The sequence below is a fragment of the Talpa europaea genome (assembly GCF_964194135.1).
Source record: "Talpa europaea genome assembly, chromosome: 1".
Lineage (NCBI taxonomy): Eukaryota > Metazoa > Chordata > Mammalia > Eulipotyphla > Talpidae > Talpa > Talpa europaea.
This window is the reverse complement of record NC_140073.1, coordinates 39,833,976-39,851,457: the sequence shown is the minus strand read 5'-3', so window position 1 is coordinate 39,851,457 and position 17,482 is coordinate 39,833,976. Positions and strand designations below refer to the sequence as shown.

The following is a 17,482-nucleotide window of genomic DNA, read 5'->3' as shown; positions in this document are numbered from 1 at the left end:
GTCTGGCTCGCAGTTCAGGCTTCCTTCTCATACCCCTCACTCCCTCCGCCCCCGCCCCGCACCCTTCTTCCCTGCAGGCCAGCTGACAATGATTGTGGGGCAGGTGGGCTGTGGCAAGTCCTCACTCCTCCTAGCCACCCTGGGGGAGATGCAGAAGATCTCAGGGGCTGTCTTCTGGAACAGGTAACAAATGAATCCTTGGGCTCAGGGGAGCGAGACAGTGGGTAGGTAGGCAGCCATCCTTCTCAGGTGAGGATGGTCTTGCATTTATTGAGTAGCCACTTAGTGTTCAGTGAGTACTCAGTCCATGCAGTTAGTTATTATTTTCATCATCATCATCATCGATATTCATTAAACCCTTACTATATGCCAGGCACTTGGCTAAATCTTCTGAATACATTCTACTATTTCGTCCTGTGACAGCCAGCAAGGTGTAAGTACTGTTAATAGTTCTCATTTTCAATGAGGGTTAAACTCTTTGCCCTAATTCATCAGCTAATAAATGGCAGAGCTGGAATTCGAACCTGATTCTGTTTGACTCCAAATTCCATGCTCACTCAGCCACACCACTTCCCTGTGTGAGGAATTGTAGCACAGATGTGGGTTTCTGACTTGGTCATCAGCAAAGCTGACACAGACCATTCAGTGGGGTTTACAGGAGCCAGCGACAACTCAGGCAAACGTGGGTTTCTAGGCAGAGATCACCATCGTAATTAAAGAGTCAGAACCCCAGGCTGAGTCCATCGTGAATCTATTATTTATATCCACCTACTTCTAAAAAGCACTTGAAGCTAGTTGATAAAAGATACATCTGAAATGGAAGCTTTTTCAAAATTGAGAAAAGGAAAGCCAGGAAATAAAGAGGATGTAAAAGGTGTTCAGGAACCCCAGCAGAGCAAGGCTTTGCAGGTAGCACAAACCCTGCTTGGAGCTCCACAATAGCCAAATCAAAGGGGGACCTGAGGGAGGTTTCCAGTGGTGATTCAGGAGTAAACTTTGCAACCAATTCATCAAATAGACAAGCTTTCCCAAGCAATCATTTCTTGGGAGGAAATTATCATTCAAGATGTCAGGTTTTTCATGAGTGCAGAACTGAGCAGAAAGTCCTGGGGGCCAGTGTCTGCATGCACCCCTATGTTCTGCTTTACCAAAATGCCTTTGAGTGCTGCATCCCACAGATGGCAAGTTTTGCTTCTCAGTGGGACTATGGGCTGGCAGATGAGCCCCTTGGATTTTCCATAATCTCAGTCTCTGGGGCCTTAATTGCACTGGGGAATATGGTGTGTTTGGGTATGGAGGAGTTTCTGCCTCCAGAGAGGATTTCTTAAACAGAGAAAGCCCGGGTATGAGGTTTGAGGTCACTTTGCCAGTCCAGTGAACTAACTGCCCCTCAGAGCAGTGAAGATCCCTTGCCCATTGGCTGACAAACATGTGTATGTCACAGGAAGACAGGACCTCCACCCCACCCCCAGGGCACTGAACTGAAGAAAACAACCAATATTGTTTGCACATCTGTTATGCTAAACATATTGCAAACATATCTCACTGAAACCTCCCACTAGCTCCCACTAAGTATTATCACCCCATTTCACAGAGGTAGTTACTGGGGCTCAGTAAGTTTGGGTGACTTACTGACCAGCCTGTGGAACACGGACCCAAGCCTGTGTTCTTTCCTTTAAGTCTGGCCAGTGTCTTGGGCTGGGGTCCCATAGTCCTAATTCCAGGGAATATTCTCCAAGTTCAATGTGGAAGGCAGTTTGGATGGGGCTTGCTCTCAAGCAGGCCTTTTCTGCATGGGATGGCAGAGCCCAGAGCAACCCTGTGTTGAGCAAGTCTTATTGGCTCCATTTTTCCAACGTGATGTGCTCATGTAAACATCTTTTTAGAGATCATGCCATTTCACAGCTACAGATTGTAAATAATACAGCTTTTCTATGTATCAGGAAACAAAAAAAATTCATGTGACTTGCCTCATTGCGATATTTGCTTTACTGCAGTGTTCTGAGACAGAACCCTGCTACCTCTGAGGTGTGCCTGTACTGTGATTGCTCATGTGTCTTTCCCCTCCAGGATGTTGAGCTCCCTGAGGACAAGGCTGGAGACTAGATTATTCCATTGTGCCCACGTCCCTAAAGAATAGAGCCATTAATATCTATAGTAGAATGATTTTACTTGTCCACAAAGGTTTCCAGGGAGCCAGCAAAAAGTGGGGCCCCAGAAAATCACTGGGATGCGAGGATAGCCCCATGTCCTGATGAGGAACTGCAAATGGGCCATACTGGAGCTCTCTGTGCCTCTGCCCCCATCACTTGCTGAGACCTCCACATATGGACTGTACTGTTTCTGTGCCCATTCTGCGGGCCTGGGCCCTGCTTGCTCTGGGCCTGCCTCAGAACATTTTTGCCTGTGCTGGTTGGTGTAAAGGCTGCTTCATGAACCCCTTACTCCCCAAGAGGTGAGAAATGGGCTCTTCTCAGGACTGTCATGTGGTCTGATCTGCCCATGCTGTCTCTGGAGTCTTTGGACAATTGGGTGAGAGCTCAAGTGTACCCCAGATATCCTGGAGAAAGAAAGTGTGGTGGAAATGGCAGGCAGACCAGAGATGGTGTACTGTGTGTAGGAGACAAGCCAGGTTTAGCAACTAAATGGTCTCTGGTTATAGACCCTGCCACTCTTGCTGTGTGACTTTGGGCAGAATACTACACCTCTCTGAGATTCAGTGTCCTTATATGTACATAAGGAAAATCCTTTCCTCTCAAAGATTTGGCATAAGGATTCAATGATATCAATTGGAAAGGGCACTGTGGGTGAAAAATAACAATTCAGGGCTGCAACGGGTCTAGGTGTGGCAGGATAAATGAACTGTGGACATCTATGTCCCAATTTCCTTTTCTGACCTCAGTTTCCACATTTTCCCTTTTCACATATTGCTGGGGTCTGAAATGAATGTTGAGGTCATTCAGTTCCTCCTCTGCCTACACCTTTGAGACCAAGCAGTGAACTAAGAGGATGATTCCCCCCAGTTCTCCAACCCACCTCCTACCCTCCCACTGTCTATGAGCTGTGTTTGTAATAAATCCTCCCAGTGTCACTGTGAGATTTGTGCCATCACCCCAATTTTATAGATAAGGAGACAGAGGCTTCCCCTAATTAGAGAAACTGCCTGAAGATTTTATAGGCAGTGGACAGGGAAGCCCCTCGGAATGAAACTTTAGCGCCCATATTCTAACCACTTAGCCATGCTGCTTTCCCTCGTGTGCTGCCTCCTCTTCCAGCCTAGAATTCCCTACCCACACCCAGTCCAGAATTCCCTCCCTCCAGCCTAGAATATTTCCCTTCCTCTATCGCCACCATTTCAGTTATCCCTTTCTAGGTTTCACTCAGTTGAGTCTTTCCTCATTTTCTCAAAATTTCTTCCTCCAGACTACTTATAAAAATTAGATTTTTCTCTGATTCTGACAGAATGTACACAAATTAGAAAAGATATAGTCATATAAAGAAGATAAAAGCCTCCTAATATCCCATCACCCAGAAACTGCCCATGTTTTCTCTATGTGTTTGCACAGGTGTTTGTGTGTACCTCTCCCCCAAATTTCTATAATGCTTTCTTGCTCCTACTTTCCTTTTGGCCCTTGTAACTTCCTGACCTCTGTTTTCTGTCTGGGTCACTCTATCAGACCTTGAACTCATTGAGGGTCAGCTCTGTGCCTTGACTGAGTGCCCCACTTCTAGTTGGCTGGAGGAAAGGACGTGGAGTTGGAAAACTGGGGGATATTACTTTGAGCTCAGTGCTTGTCTCAAGTGTGCAGGTCGAGGAACAGTGAAATGCTCCCAACACTCACTTAAGATCCCAGAAGTCAATACAAGAAAATATGTGTCTTGTGCACCATTCTTTAAAAAAAAAAAAAAAAGATTTATTTATGCATACGAGAGCTGGGGCACAGGCCAGAGATGTGTGTGTATGGCAGGGGGATGAGAGGATTCACCAGAGACAGAGTGGGGAACAGAACAGGCAGACTGACTGAAATACACTGCTGAGGGGAGCAGCGGGCGAGACAGGAGAGGTCTGCTGCACCATGTGGGTAGCTCCCTGGCAGGGGATTGAACTCGTGCTATAGCAGCTGCAGATAGTTTCATAGGTTGTGTCTTTACCCCCTGCGCCACCAGTGAGGCCCTTGTGCACCATCCTTTACGTTTCAGATTAAAACATATACATGAAGCCTTGGGAGGCGAGGGCTACACTGGAAAGAAAAGGCACACTGAGAATCACACCCAGCTTCCCCCCTTCCTAGCCCTGAAACAGTGGCCACATTTTGTAAACTCAGAGCCTCAGTTTCCTTGTCTTTAAAATGGGAATACTAACACCTCTTTATGGGGGTTTGTTTTGAGAATAAAGTGGTGAATATAACTTCACACAATGCCTGACTTGAGGATGACCTGCAATGAGTGAAGCGCTCCCCCCGCCCCTTCCTTCCTCCTGGATGATTAACATGTTAGTTAGCTCCCTCCATTTATTACTGAGCTGAAGTGTACTAAGTACTGTGGGGGCTGAAAAAGATGTTTTTCCTGCCTTATAATCCCACTGGACATAAAAGGCTTATGCAACAGCTGATTAGAAAGGAAAGTTTTCCATTATAAGGGCTAATTGAGCAGCCCAGACAGTTTGCAAACTGAGTTAATACCAAGAGAGCTCATCGTATGCTGGGTCCCCAGGGAAACCACAGATACACCTTCCTGCACATAAATAACGCTGGTGCAACTCTGGAAGCAGTCAAGGCAGGAAGACTCCAGAGATAAGCTTATCTGAGCTGTGGCTACAGAATTGGAATTTGAAAGCTTTGGGGTTTTTTATCTGTCTCATGTTACCATCTTGTTCATACATTACAGCATTCTGTGGTGAGGGAACAGGAGGTTAGGTTGAATTGAAAGCATGAAATGAGAGCAGCAAAGATTAGAGAACAGGATCAGAGGGACTGGTGATTACTTCTCCATCAGGATCTCCATTTAGTTCTGGGCCTCAGCAAGGAACAGAAAAGAATTTCACTGGACTTCTTCCCATCTCTGTTTCTGTCCATCTTGGTTTTCCTGACAAGAAGGCATTTATCAGAATTATGGCATGGGAAGTCACAATGAAGTAATATAGCATGGACATTAAGTGCATGAAGCTTTGGGGTTCAGATAGAACCCCAGCTACTTGCTGCCTGTGTGACTTAGTCTCTCTGTGCCTCACTTTTTTGTCAGTAAAGTTGGAACACTCAAAATAAACCTCCTTCCTACGGATATTTTGAGCTTCCAAAAAGATGATACTTACATCTTAACAATGCTTATCACAGTGTTGCTAGAAGTTCAATAAATATTAAGTGATTTTAGTATTACTGAAGTAAGATCTGTATGAAGACAGAGTAGATTTTTTTTTCCCCAAATATACTTGTCAAAAGTACATATTTCATTGGCAGGAGACTGCTTCTGGAAGGTTGAGAGATGGCCTGGGGCAGGAGAAAGAACACTGACAAAGTTGGGACCAAAATACATAATCAGTGTCTTTCAAAAATGACTTTATTATAATTCACAGTATGCAATGCATTTTCCATCACAATCCATGATGTTCATGGAATGATAGACAAGAGGAAAAATTTCACCAACAAGTACACATTGTGACCACACAGTGTGCATGCTGATATTTTTATTCTTTTTTTTTTTTAGTGCAGTTGCAATTTTCTTATTTAAGACCCAACTTTTGTGTTGGATCTGAAAACCGTGTAAGAAATGGCTATGACCTTGGGAAAGTCACTTTCCCTCTCTGAGCTTCAGTTTTCCAAACCATGAAACCATCGTGATGCCCAGCCAGCCTCACCCTTGCTCTGAGGCAGTGCCAGGAACACTAGTTAAGTCCTTGCTATTTGGAAGGTGCCCACACAGATGCTGTTAGATAGGAGTACTTTCTGCCCCAGGGAAGCCTCCTGGGGAATTGGGGGAGAGTTGGGGATGAATGGGGGGTGGGGATTGTTCTTCAGCAAAGCCTCAGTGGGATGGAGAGAAAGGCTGTGGAGTGGGAAGTAACTGGTGTCATTCTCTCCCATTTGTGCCCCAGCAGCCTTCCCGACAGCGAGCCAGGAGAGGACTCCAGGTACAGCCTTGGAACTGGGTTGGCAATGGGTCCCAAAAAAGGAAGGGGGGCGAGGTGGGGACGGGCATGCTGAATATAGATTCTGGGGTGTGCAGCCTACATAATTTCAGAGACATGGGGCCTTATAAAGCAGGCATTCTCAACAAGGACAAAATCTGGTGCTTAGGAAGAGGAAAAAACTTAGACATCGGAAGGGCTGTGGCCCTCCAAAGGGCCTTAGTACATAAACAGAGATAAAGTGTATCTTCGGTATTTAGCTCCCGTGGTGGATAGTCAGAGCAGATTAGTAGTTGCCAAGGACTGGTGGAAAGGGAGAAAGGGCAGAGGCTGCTATGGGTACAGGATTTCTTTTGGGGGGTGATGAAAATGTTAAGAAATCAGATAGTGGTGATGGTGGACTGCCCTGAGAATATAATAAAACACACTGAATTGAGAAAAAATGTGACAGGGAGATGACAATTAGAAAAAATATATATGAAAACATTAATAGGCGTGATCATGAAAACGGTGTTGATAAACAGAGTCGCAAGGAGAGGAGGTGGCTACTCCAAGCCAAACAGAAAAGTTGGTCATGTTGCTTTATTTTATTTTATTTTTTAAAGATTTATATATATATATTATATATATTTATTATATTATATTTATTATATATATATTTATTTTTATTTATTTATGCATACAAGAACTGGGTGTGGGCCTCCCTGGTGATGCAGGCGGTTGAGCGCAGCGCTGTGAAGCTGTCCACAGCCTCTGCAGTGCTGGTTCAATCCCCCTGGCCTCGGAGCAACCCACATCGCCCGCTGCTCTCCTCAGCAGTGTATTTCGGTCAGTCTGCCTGTTGTGTTCCCCACTCTGTCTCTGGTGAATCCTCTCGCCCTCCCGCACATCTGGCCTGTACCCCGGCTCTTGTATTTAAAAAAAAAAAAGGAACTGGTTGTAGGCCAGAGGTGCAGGGAGTGAAAGGATTCACAGAGTGGGGAGCAGAACAGGCAGATGTACTGAAAGTGCTAAGGGGAGCAGCGGGTGAGTCAGGAAAGGTCTGCTGCACCATGTGGGTATCTCCCTGGCCAGGGATCGAACTCATGCCACAGTGGCTGGTGATAGCTTGATAGTGCTGAGACTTTACCCCTGAACCACCAAGGAGGCCCCTGGTCACGTGCTTTAGGTTCAATGTACAGGTCTAAAAATCCCAAGGAAAATAGAGCATGAGACTCTGAGAAACTTAAAGCCTTCCCTAACCTCTCCTCTCCCAAGAACATTTGAGACATGCTGGAAGTGGTCTGGCATCAGGTCTGGGAACATTGACTCAACTTTGTAACTAAGTTTACACTCTCCAACAAAGAGCTTTCACTGCCCTGTCTGTTCTCTGCCCTTTCTCCCACCTTGTCCCCAAGTGCCAGGGTGTGATGACAGGCCTGGCCTGTCTAACTATTATGACTATAGTTCTTGAGCCAAAAATCAAGCCTTGGGGTGTGTGACAATTATGAATGTGCAGATGGGAACAACAGGAGAGAATATTTGACACTGGAGCAGTTTGGGGCAGCCCAGGGCACATGGACACTGCAGCTGACCGTGTCCACCCTGGCAGTTCCCCAAGATTCCACGGCTGTCTCCTGACAGGGCCACGTGGGGCTGTGGATCACGTCTGGAGCCTTCTCAATACCCCAACCTCCCCTGGTTATAGGCTCCCACCCACAAACTGCCAGCTCTATGGCATCCTGGCCTGACTGGCCAGAGAGGTCCCACCCCAGCTGGTGTGCACCCGCATTGGCCCATAGTCTTGGCCTGTGCATTTAAGCCCCAATGCAGAGACTGGGTCTGGGGGAGCTATACAGTGGGCCTCATGTTTCTGTGATGCAGGAAGCTTTTCCCCAGGAGTCCACACCCATGGTGACTTTCCCCGACTCTCACTCTTGAACCAGCTTCTCAGATGGTCATGAACTCCAGACAATGCAAGGGGGCAAGCAGTAGAGAGCCTCCCCTAGGATGGCCTTGCCTCACTCCCAAACTCCTCACTCCCACACTCCTCGTGCACAGACATATCTGTGGCTGCAGACTTTGTCTCAGGGATCATAAAGACACACTCATGTGGGGTTTGAGGGAGCTCAAAATATCTGTGGAGAGCTCAATCCACTCCTGTCTTTCCTCCCCTGCTGCAGCCCAGAGCGGGAGCCGGTGGCCGACTCAGATGTCAGGTACTGTGCTTCACAGGGACCCCGAGGCCCAGGAACAACAGAGTTCTGGAGAACAGCCTCAGATCCAAATCCTATTGTGGGGAGCAGACCGGGGAGGGGGATCTGTGCTCTTTCTTGTGGTTTGGCAGCCATGGCCCGTTCTGCATCAAGCTGCTGCTTCCTTCACACAGATCATTTTTCTCTGTTCATCTTTACTCTTTTTTTTTTTTTGGTCTTCAAGAACGACAGCATAATTGTGGTTTCCTTGGTTCCACTCTTACAAAGTTCCACTTGGAGAGAGGAAATGAGGGGGTCACGTTTTTACTTGGTTGGCACACTTTGGGGTCCTCCCTGGCTGGAGAGACTCAACAGGAGAACAGACTACAGTGCTGGGGCAGGATGGACGCAGGGCAGGGAGGGGCCAAGGACCCAGTCAGCTAAGACATGTGCACCCAAGCCTACCTTGGGTCCAGGAGGAAGGAAAGGCCACCAAGGACCACACAAAGCAAACTTCTGCCAACTGTACCTCCCCATTTTAGCCCTGCCCCCACCCCCTTGCCTCAGTTTAAGCCATTAGCTTAAACTGACAGCTGCCTCTGAGAATGAGTCCCTAAGATGCCTCTCCTCCTCCCATGGCTTTTTTCAGGAAGAGAGGACCTGTAGCCTATGCTTCTCAGAAACCGTGGCTGCTAAATGCAACTGTGGAAGAGAACATCACCTTTGAGAGTCCCTTCAACAAACAAAGGTAAAAGCCTCTCAGAGGAAGGTTAGCTGGGGGAGGGGAGAAATTGGCCCCAGGCACCATTCATAAGGCCTACCCATCCCCCCAGCCCCAGCAAGCTGCCCGTCATTGATGTCATTGATCACTCGCCAGCAATCATCCTGCTCTCCAGGCCACTTGTCTGGAGTCCAGCCTATTCCATATGGTCCATCTGGAAAAGGTCCAGATGTGCCTGGCATCCTGGCAGTCCAGCTCCTGTGGGCAAGAAGGTGGGAGGGGATGGAAGGGCAGGTGAGGCTGGTAGGAAGACAGACCCAGCTCTCCATGATTCTCCGTTTTCAATTCCCTACCCCGACTCCGCAGCTCACGCACTGTTTTCCCTCCAGTGATGATAATAATAACCACTAAGATCAGCTGAGCTCTTGCAACATGCCAGGGGCACTGCCAAGCTCTTTGTATTCATGATTTCCTTTAATGCTCACAACAGTCTTAGTAGGCAGATGCTATTATGATCCCCATTTTACAGATGAGGAAAGCAAGGCTCAGAAAGGTTAAGCAACTTGCGCAAGGCCAGCCAATCAGTAAATGACAAATGAAACTAAAATCCAAGGCTGCCTGACACCCAAGTATTTGTCACCGATCCACTCTGAGATGTACATGCATGCTAGCTGGCACCTGCCCAGGGGAAGATCTGCCCAGGAAAATATGAGAGAAGCAGACTGGGCAAATATTTGACCAGCCATCATCATTACTGCCTAAACTGACCAGCAGAGATTTCCCTGGCAGTGCCCCAAGCACTGTAGTTTTTCCCACTTCACAGGGGCCAGGGGCCCTCTCTTGTCCCTTGCACAGCATGTTTGCTCCCATCCCATTCCATCTTTCAAATATTTAATTTGCTCCAAGACTGTGTGAGGTGCTGCCCTCAGCTCTTTTCAAGCTCACGTGGTGTTTGCTTGCACCCGAGCAGGAGGCCCATTAAAGCCATTGCTCACCCCAGGCACAGCTGCTCAGAAACTAATGACCCTCTGAAAGTGCTCAACTCCGCCAGGCTAACCAGCTGTGCCCACCCCACCCCACCCCCACTCAGGTACAAGACAGTCATTGAAGCCTGCTCCCTGCAGCCGGACATCGACATCCTGCCCCACGGAGACCAGACCCAGATCGGGGAACGGGTTAGTAACAACGGCCAAGAGGTTTTCTCACAGTTGGGGACCTGTCACATGGGCTGCCCGCCATGTGACAGGGAAATGTGCCCCAAGATTTCTCTCAGGGAGGCCAGGTCACTGGGAAATGAGAGGATAAAGGCTGAAGAGCTGCCTGCAGTGGGTCAAAAGGATCCCCTTCAACTCTGGGCTGCTGGCTGTCCTTGACAGTTGTCAGTCACACTAGGTGGCAAAAGTCAGCTGAGTGCTTCCCCAAGCTGGAGAAGACCTGACATCTCCTTCATTCATACCCCACGTACATCCTGAGAGCCACATGGCACTGCTCTAGGCCCAGGGTTATGTTCCTTCAGTTCCCTCTCCAGGTGGGCTACTTCTCTGTAAACTTAATCATACCGGATTCTCCATGACTATCTTCCTTATGAATGATAAAAATTCCTAGCTCCTCTGTCTTTGTTTGCACTGGTCACATGGTCCCTAGAACCTTCATGATAAATCTTCAAGTTCATGTTTCCCGCTTCCACATGAACTCAGTACATGCACACAGGTCACTTCTCCGTAATGGGAAGAGGGGGCACGTAGGAGAATAGAGCCAGGGCTCTATCCCAAAGAGTTCACAATCGAGTAGGGACCAGAACAGTCTCCTCTGAAGAGAAATGGGGGCATGACATTTCCTCCCCTTTGGTATCAGGGCATCAACCTGTCCGGTGGACAGCGGCAGCGAATCAGTGTGGCCCGAGCCCTCTACCAGCACACCAATGTCGTCTTCTTGGTAAGTGCACCAGCAGCACCTTCCTCATCTCTAGCTGCCCCCCAGCTCATTGTCTACACGCATACACCCCATCACCCAACAGCTTCACTCTCCAGTAACAAACCTCTCCTGTCAAAGATAATTACCTAGTCATCTTATTGATAGGGAAACTGAGTCAAGGAAAATGCAATTGACCCATTGTGAACTTCGCACTGAACTCTGTAGTCACTTCCTCCCTATAGGACAGCCTCAACCTGTCAACACTAATTTAGCCCCATTATAAAAATGGCAACTATAGGAGTATGTGCTGCCACTTATTCTGTTCCCACAGCAGACATTGCTCCTTGGTCACAGAATTCTTCCCATGAAAACCTAACTTGACTTCAGAATCCTAATACAGCACTCCAGGTAAACCCTAACAATCACATATGAGATCAAATTTATTAGCTGTGCTTGCCCTACTTCATGCCAAGTTCTGTGGTAGGTATCTATGTTGACACTGAAGAATTCTAAGACCCAGCCCTTGACTGGATTAGGGAAACAGAGCATCCGTACTCAAGAGTCAGCCTAGTTGAAACCAAACTGTGTGGCACAGACTATGAGGAAACTTGTGCAGGGAGACAATTGTATGAGCTGTCTCATACGAAGTAATCAGAGTGGGCTTCCTGGAGGAGGACCTTAAAGAATGAATCAGTTAAACAGAAGGAAAGAGGAAGGCTATTTGCACAGTTTGTTGGAAGGAGGAAACTCAAGTTTCTGAACCCAGGTTTATTCTCTTTCCTCTATGATACACACAAACACTCCCCATTAAACATAATTCATAATGGAAAGGGTCACAGTCTTTGTGCAATTATATCTGCACAGCACTTAACAAAGTATTTGTGGCCCCATGGGAACTTTAAACAACCTTGTTAGAGGAAAAGCAAAATAATTTTTTGTTGTTTATTTCAGCAAACTTTTATTAAACTACTTTGTACCAGGCATAGGCACAAGGGGTCTCAGTTCTTGGGAGCATTACAGTGAGGAGTGGACTAATAACTATTGAATCTGGCTTTGTGCAGGATATCACTGGAACAGAAAGGAAAGAATGCTAGATGTGGGGTCAAGAAAGGAAATAGGAAGAGGTAGCACTTGGGTGGGGCACTAAAGGATGAATAGGAGTTCACCAGGCAGATAACAGGCAAAATGGCACTCCAAGTAGAAGAAGCAGCTTAAGCAAAGGCCTAGTTCCCTGCAAACCAAAAGTGTAGAGAGCTTAGACAATACAGAGGAGAAATGAGTCTGGATGGAAGACCAAGCTGGTTGTAAAAGGCCTAGATAATCATGCCATTGATAGTTCAGCAGTCAGGAAACACATGTGATAAGATCTGTTTAAGAGTGGTAACGGATAACAGAACCCCATTTTAAGATGAGGCAACTGGAGGTTAGGTGTGTGGTCCAAGCCACATAGCTAGCATAGCTAGTAAGTATCAGTCCCTAGGCCAAAACTGGTATAATAATTGGTAGTTGTTATACTCACTGTTACTCCTGTCCCCACATTTGCTCCTACCTTCTCTTCTCTGCCCAGGATGACCCATTCTCAGCTTTGGATATCCATCTGAGTGACCACCTGATGCAGGCCGGGATCCTTGAGCTGCTCCGGGATGATAACAGGACAGTGGTCCTAGTGACCCACAAGCTACAGTACCTGCCACATGCAGACTGGGTGAGAGGTCACAAGAGAATCCACTGTGGAGGGCTGAGGTAGCAGAGGCAGTTGGACATCTTGAAAGGAATCAGCCATGTGGCTCAATAGCAGCTGCTGAGGGTCACAAAGCAGAAGCCATTGGCGCTGAGTGGCTCCATGCATGTGAGCAGCTCAGGGAGACCCTGTAGAGGCTAAGGGCTGGGGATCACCTAGGGCTATAGACCTTCCCATCCTGGCCTGGGCCCCTGTGGCTCCATGCAAGACTGGTACCAAGAAGACTCAGAAAGAAGCAGAAACTCTGTTCCAGCCTTCTGTTTTCTGCCCAGCTTGAACACTCATTCCCCTGGCATGGGGACTCTCTGATGGACAACATGGAAACAAACAATTGCAATAATAATGGAAACGTCAATATTACCAATACAATGCAATTTTGTGAAATCTTACATTAACTGAATTCCCATAATCCTCAATATGAAGACAATAATTACTTTTTGGTTAATTGGGCAGGATTTAATTTTTTTTTTTTTTGATGGAAATAACATGACTTTTGAAATCTGGGCCTTTCTGACACCTGTAAACAGTCATACCAGATTCTCCATGACTATCTTCCTTATGAATGATAAAAATTCCTAGCTCCTCTGTCTTTGTTTGCATCGGTCACATGGTCCCTAGAACCTTCATGATAAATCTTCAAGTTCATGTTTCCTGCTTCCACATGAATTCAGTACACGCACACAGGTCATTTCTCCGTAATGGGAAGAGGGGGCACATAGGAGGATAGAGCCAGGCCTCTATCCCAAAGAGTTCACAATCGAGTAGGGACCAGAACAGTCTCCTCTGAAGAGTAATGGGGGCATGACATTTCCTCCCCTTTGGCATCAGGGCATCATTTACATGGCATCAACTATATAAATTTACCCCCAAAAATGAGGCCCTCCCCAAGCTTCAGGCCTGTGCCAAAAGGCCCTGCTAACCCTTCCACTCCACCCAATAAGTCTTTGTTCTCTGTGTGGTGAGACCTCCCTTTGCTATGAAAAAGGCTTTTCTGAAATATTCAAATTTAAAAAGAAGTTATTAAAGCAGTTGCAGAAGGTTTGTGTCTGAGTTTCTGTGGTCACCCTGTCAAGGCAGGTCAGACCAATCCTTCATTGAAAGAAGGCAGACACAGAGGTGTCCAATTCCTTGTCTTAGCCCCCTCCAAAACACCAGCATGGGGTGCATGGGACGGCAGGAGCTAGGGCGGCTATCTGAATTAAAGATGAATCTACTTGAGTATGAAACATTGTGTGTTTCAAATAAATTCAATTTTATTGATTTCAAAGAGGCATGGCACACTTAACACTAACTGGTCCTTTAAAGCACTGGTGGAATCTGCTTGACCTGCCATCAGAAACTAAGGGTACTGTGCCATCAGCCAGCTAGAAGTTTGCAAACAGCTGCCACTGATGGAGCCTTTGTGGGTAAACCAGAAAGCTTGACTGGGATGCACCACTTGCTCTGCAAATGCTCCTTTCAACCATGGGGCAACCACTTAGAATTGCCCTCCAAGTGAACCAAACTAAATCCTGGGAGTGCCTGGGTAAGGGCTAAGGCATCACTACCCGGTCACTGTCATGGGCGAGCCCAGCGTCATTTGTGGTGGGGAAAGGAGGTGTGCTTGTCCATCTCAGAGTCCTTGGTTAGGTGGTGGGGGGGTGTAACTGCCACTGCCCCTCCCCAAATACCCCCTGACTGCATTCTGTTTCTGCCTTTCCAGATCATCGCTATGAAGGATGGCACCATCCAGAGGGAAGGCACACTCAAGGACTTCCAGAGGTCTGAATGCCAGCTCTTTGAGCACTGGAAGACCCTCATGAACCGGCAGGACCAAGAGTTGGAGAAGGTAGGGTGATCCTGGGAGTCAGGCAGCCACCCCCAGGGGGATAGTAGCTCCTCGAACCTGAACTCCTACAGGACTTTCTGCCCTCATTGTCTCAGGATGCCCCCAAAGGACCAACGTGATTGCTGGGCATGAACTTGCTCCTACCAGAGAAGAGCCTGCCCCTGTGCCAGTTACCAAGGCAGAATCAAGTGGATGCTTTCCCCTTATCCTGAGATAGGCACTGTTTTAGGAAGTTTCACAAAATCAACTCAAATTTGCTAATCCAAGAGAAAAAGAGGGGAGTTAAGGATTTATTCATTTTTGAAAGCTAGGAGTCCAGGGCTGTCATAGTTTCAGGTAGAGCTAGAGCCACATAATCAGTGTCATCAGGAATCAGAGGACTTTATTCTCACGGTAGCAGTGAAGGCCATTGACAGTCTCAGGTTGACCTTCTCCCAGTTCAACAACACTGCCAGAATGAGGGTACCTCTTTCATAATAGTTTAGCAAAAGTCCCAGGGCTGACTCTTCTTGGTCCAATTTGAGCTCATCAGTGAACAATTAATTGTGGCCAAGGATGTTTAAAGTAAGGATTGGCTTGTTCTGAGTCACATGCCCACTCCTGGAGCCAAGGAGAATGATCAGTCCACCTCAGTCACAGATAGGGGAGAGGCGTCTCCCTAGGGATATTGGGGTGCTGTTAGTGTGCGAAGGAGAAGGAGTGAATTCTGGCAAGACAAAAATGTTTCTATCTGAACTCTCACCAGAGGTGGCTACCCCTTGGCCCCCTTTTCCCCTCTGCACACCCTGAAGACATTGGCCAAGCATCATCTGTCTTGCAGGAGACTGTCATGGAAAGAAAAGCCACAGAGCCAGGCCAAGGTCTGCCCCGGGCCATGTCCTCCAGAGATGGTTTCCTGCAGGACGAGGAAGAGGAGGAAGGTACAGAATGGGACTAGGAGTGAAAACATGGTCAACCATGAGGACATGAAGGTTTGGGGCTGTGGGAATGGTAATCTAGAATGCCTCTGAGTACCTCAGTTTTCCCTTCTGTAAGCGAGGATAACACATCCCTTGGTTCCCCCTAAGAAGTATGTGAAATGTGAAGCCCCAGAGTGGGTTCTGTGGCCTACAGAGGAGGCAGCCGAGAGCGAGGAGGAGGACAACCTGTCATCAGTGCTGCACCAGCGTGCCAAGATTCCATGGAGGGCCTGTGCCAAATATCTGTCATCTGCTGGTGTCCTGCTTCTGTCCCTGCTTGTCTTCTCCCAGCTGCTCAAGCACATGGTATTGGTGGCCATCGACTACTGGCTGGCCAAGTGGACCGACAGTTCTCTGACCCTGAACCCTGTGGCCAGAAACTGCTCCCTCAGCCAGGTGTGAGAACATGTTTGAGCAATTTACCTGACAATAATGCAGCAGTCAGGAAAAAAAGTGTGTGGAGCAGGGGGAAAGGGTGGGGGAGGGCTGAGTCTTGCACACCCTTGGGACCCTGCCTCATTCTCTGCCCATCCCAGGAGTGCCAGACTGTCTATGCTATGGTGTTCACGGTGCTCTGCAGCCTGGGCATCGTGCTGTGCCTCGTCACGTCTATTGCAGTAGAGTGGACAGGACTGAAGGTGGCCAAGAGGTTGCACCGCAGCCTGCTGAACCAGATCATCCTGGCTCCCATGAGGTACTCTCCTCCCCTGTGGGGCTGGGCCTGGGGTCGTGTCACTGTTCTCTGGGCCTCAGTGTTCCCATCCATAAAATGGGGATGGGGATATATAATCTCTGTCACAAAATGCTGGGTGACTCCAGAAGATGGAACGTGTGGAAGTACCTTCCTAAGGGCAGAAAACAGAGGGAATCTGGCATTTACTCAGCCAGATGCAGTGCTAGGTTAGTTCATCCAGCTGTAACTTCTGCCCCTCAGTCAGCCTCTTTCAGTCTCTGAGTGAATTTTAGTTTCACTTCCCTAAGCAGGTACCATCTGGCTGTCCCCACCCCCCACTCCCTACCTCTCTGCTCCCTCTGCCAGCATGCAGGTTCTGATGCTGGGATATGGGGCAGCTACTCTAATTTTCTGAAATGAGATGAATAAAAGTCCAAAGGTCAATTAGCATTAAAGGGGTTTAAAGATGTCACTGACTGACTGCCCAACTTGTTCTTTTTTTTTTCTTTTTAATTTTTATTTTTATTGAGGTAACATTGGTTTATAATATTGTGTAGGTTTTAGGTGTACAGCATTAAAACTCAACACCTGTAGGTTATAGGTGTACATCATATTCACCTCTAAATGTGGTTTTCATCGTCCACCATACACTGACCTCCCTTTCCCTACCTCCCCACTCCTTTTTCCCTGCCCCTCTGGTGACTGCCATTTTGTTCTTATAAGCTAACAGCTTTTCCTCTGGTTATTCATTTGTTTCTTTATCTTCCACACATAAGTGAAATCATTTGGTATTTATCTTCCTCTGAATTATTTCACTAAAACAACTCCCGTTTTAAAACACAACAGGAAAGCAGGTTACCTGGCCTGTTTCCAGTGCCAGAACTATATATACTGACTATATATAAACTATGTGTGTGTACAAATGTATGTGTTTGTATACATATTGACTATGCTTTTTTACCTCTTGGCTCTCTGCGGCCCCCAGACATTGTTTCAAAATTTACTTCCTCTTTATTTGTCCCAGATTTGTGGTTCTGAAATTCTCTGGTTGGGGTTGGACTGACTCCTGGTCACAGCCAGAGTGATGGCAGCCAGAGTAGATTTGGAAGTTCAGCCATCTGACAGGCTGTTCCCAGGGTCCTCCCTGGCAAGTTGTCCCGCTGGAAAGGACTCTGTGTCCCCAGGAGGAACAACTGCTGAGTGAGTCAGGTGGAGTGAGCAGCTGAAAAAGAAGGCAGTGGTGCCACGTGAGCCTGAGAGTCAGAGAGGCAAGAGGGGCCAGCACCCCTTCTGGCAGCTGCAGGAAATCCCAGGGCCACAGGCCAGATATCTGCAGACCCACAAAGGC

General features: G+C 47.6%; 1 protein-coding gene across 7 annotated transcripts in view; it reads left to right on the top strand.

Moving 5' to 3' along the window:
- The window catches only part of ABCC8 (ATP binding cassette subfamily C member 8), a gene marked incomplete at both ends in the record, with an annotated part of 71,691 nt that overhangs the window by 42,249 nt on the left and 11,960 nt on the right, over nt 1-17,482 (top strand). For 3 of the 7 annotated variants that reach the window (XM_084237817.1, XM_084237815.1, XM_084237811.1), the window contains 11 exons: nt 78-183; nt 6,095-6,127; nt 8,287-8,322; nt 8,948-9,046; nt 10,110-10,194; nt 10,874-10,954; nt 12,501-12,638; nt 14,377-14,502; nt 15,323-15,422; nt 15,616-15,857; nt 15,998-16,155. In XM_084237817.1, the coding sequence (XP_084093943.1) occupies nt 78-183; nt 6,095-6,127; nt 8,287-8,322; nt 8,948-9,046; nt 10,110-10,194; nt 10,874-10,954; nt 12,501-12,638; nt 14,377-14,502; nt 15,323-15,422; nt 15,616-15,857; nt 15,998-16,155 (1,204 nt within the window). Of the gene's footprint in view, nt 1-77; nt 184-6,091; nt 6,146-8,286; nt 8,323-8,947; nt 9,047-10,109; nt 10,195-10,873; nt 10,955-12,500; nt 12,639-14,376; nt 14,503-15,322; nt 15,423-15,615; nt 15,858-15,997; nt 16,156-17,482 lie in introns of all 7 variants that reach the window. The other 4 variants (XM_084237816.1, XM_084237814.1, XM_084237812.1 and 1 more) reach the window with 2 other exon arrangements.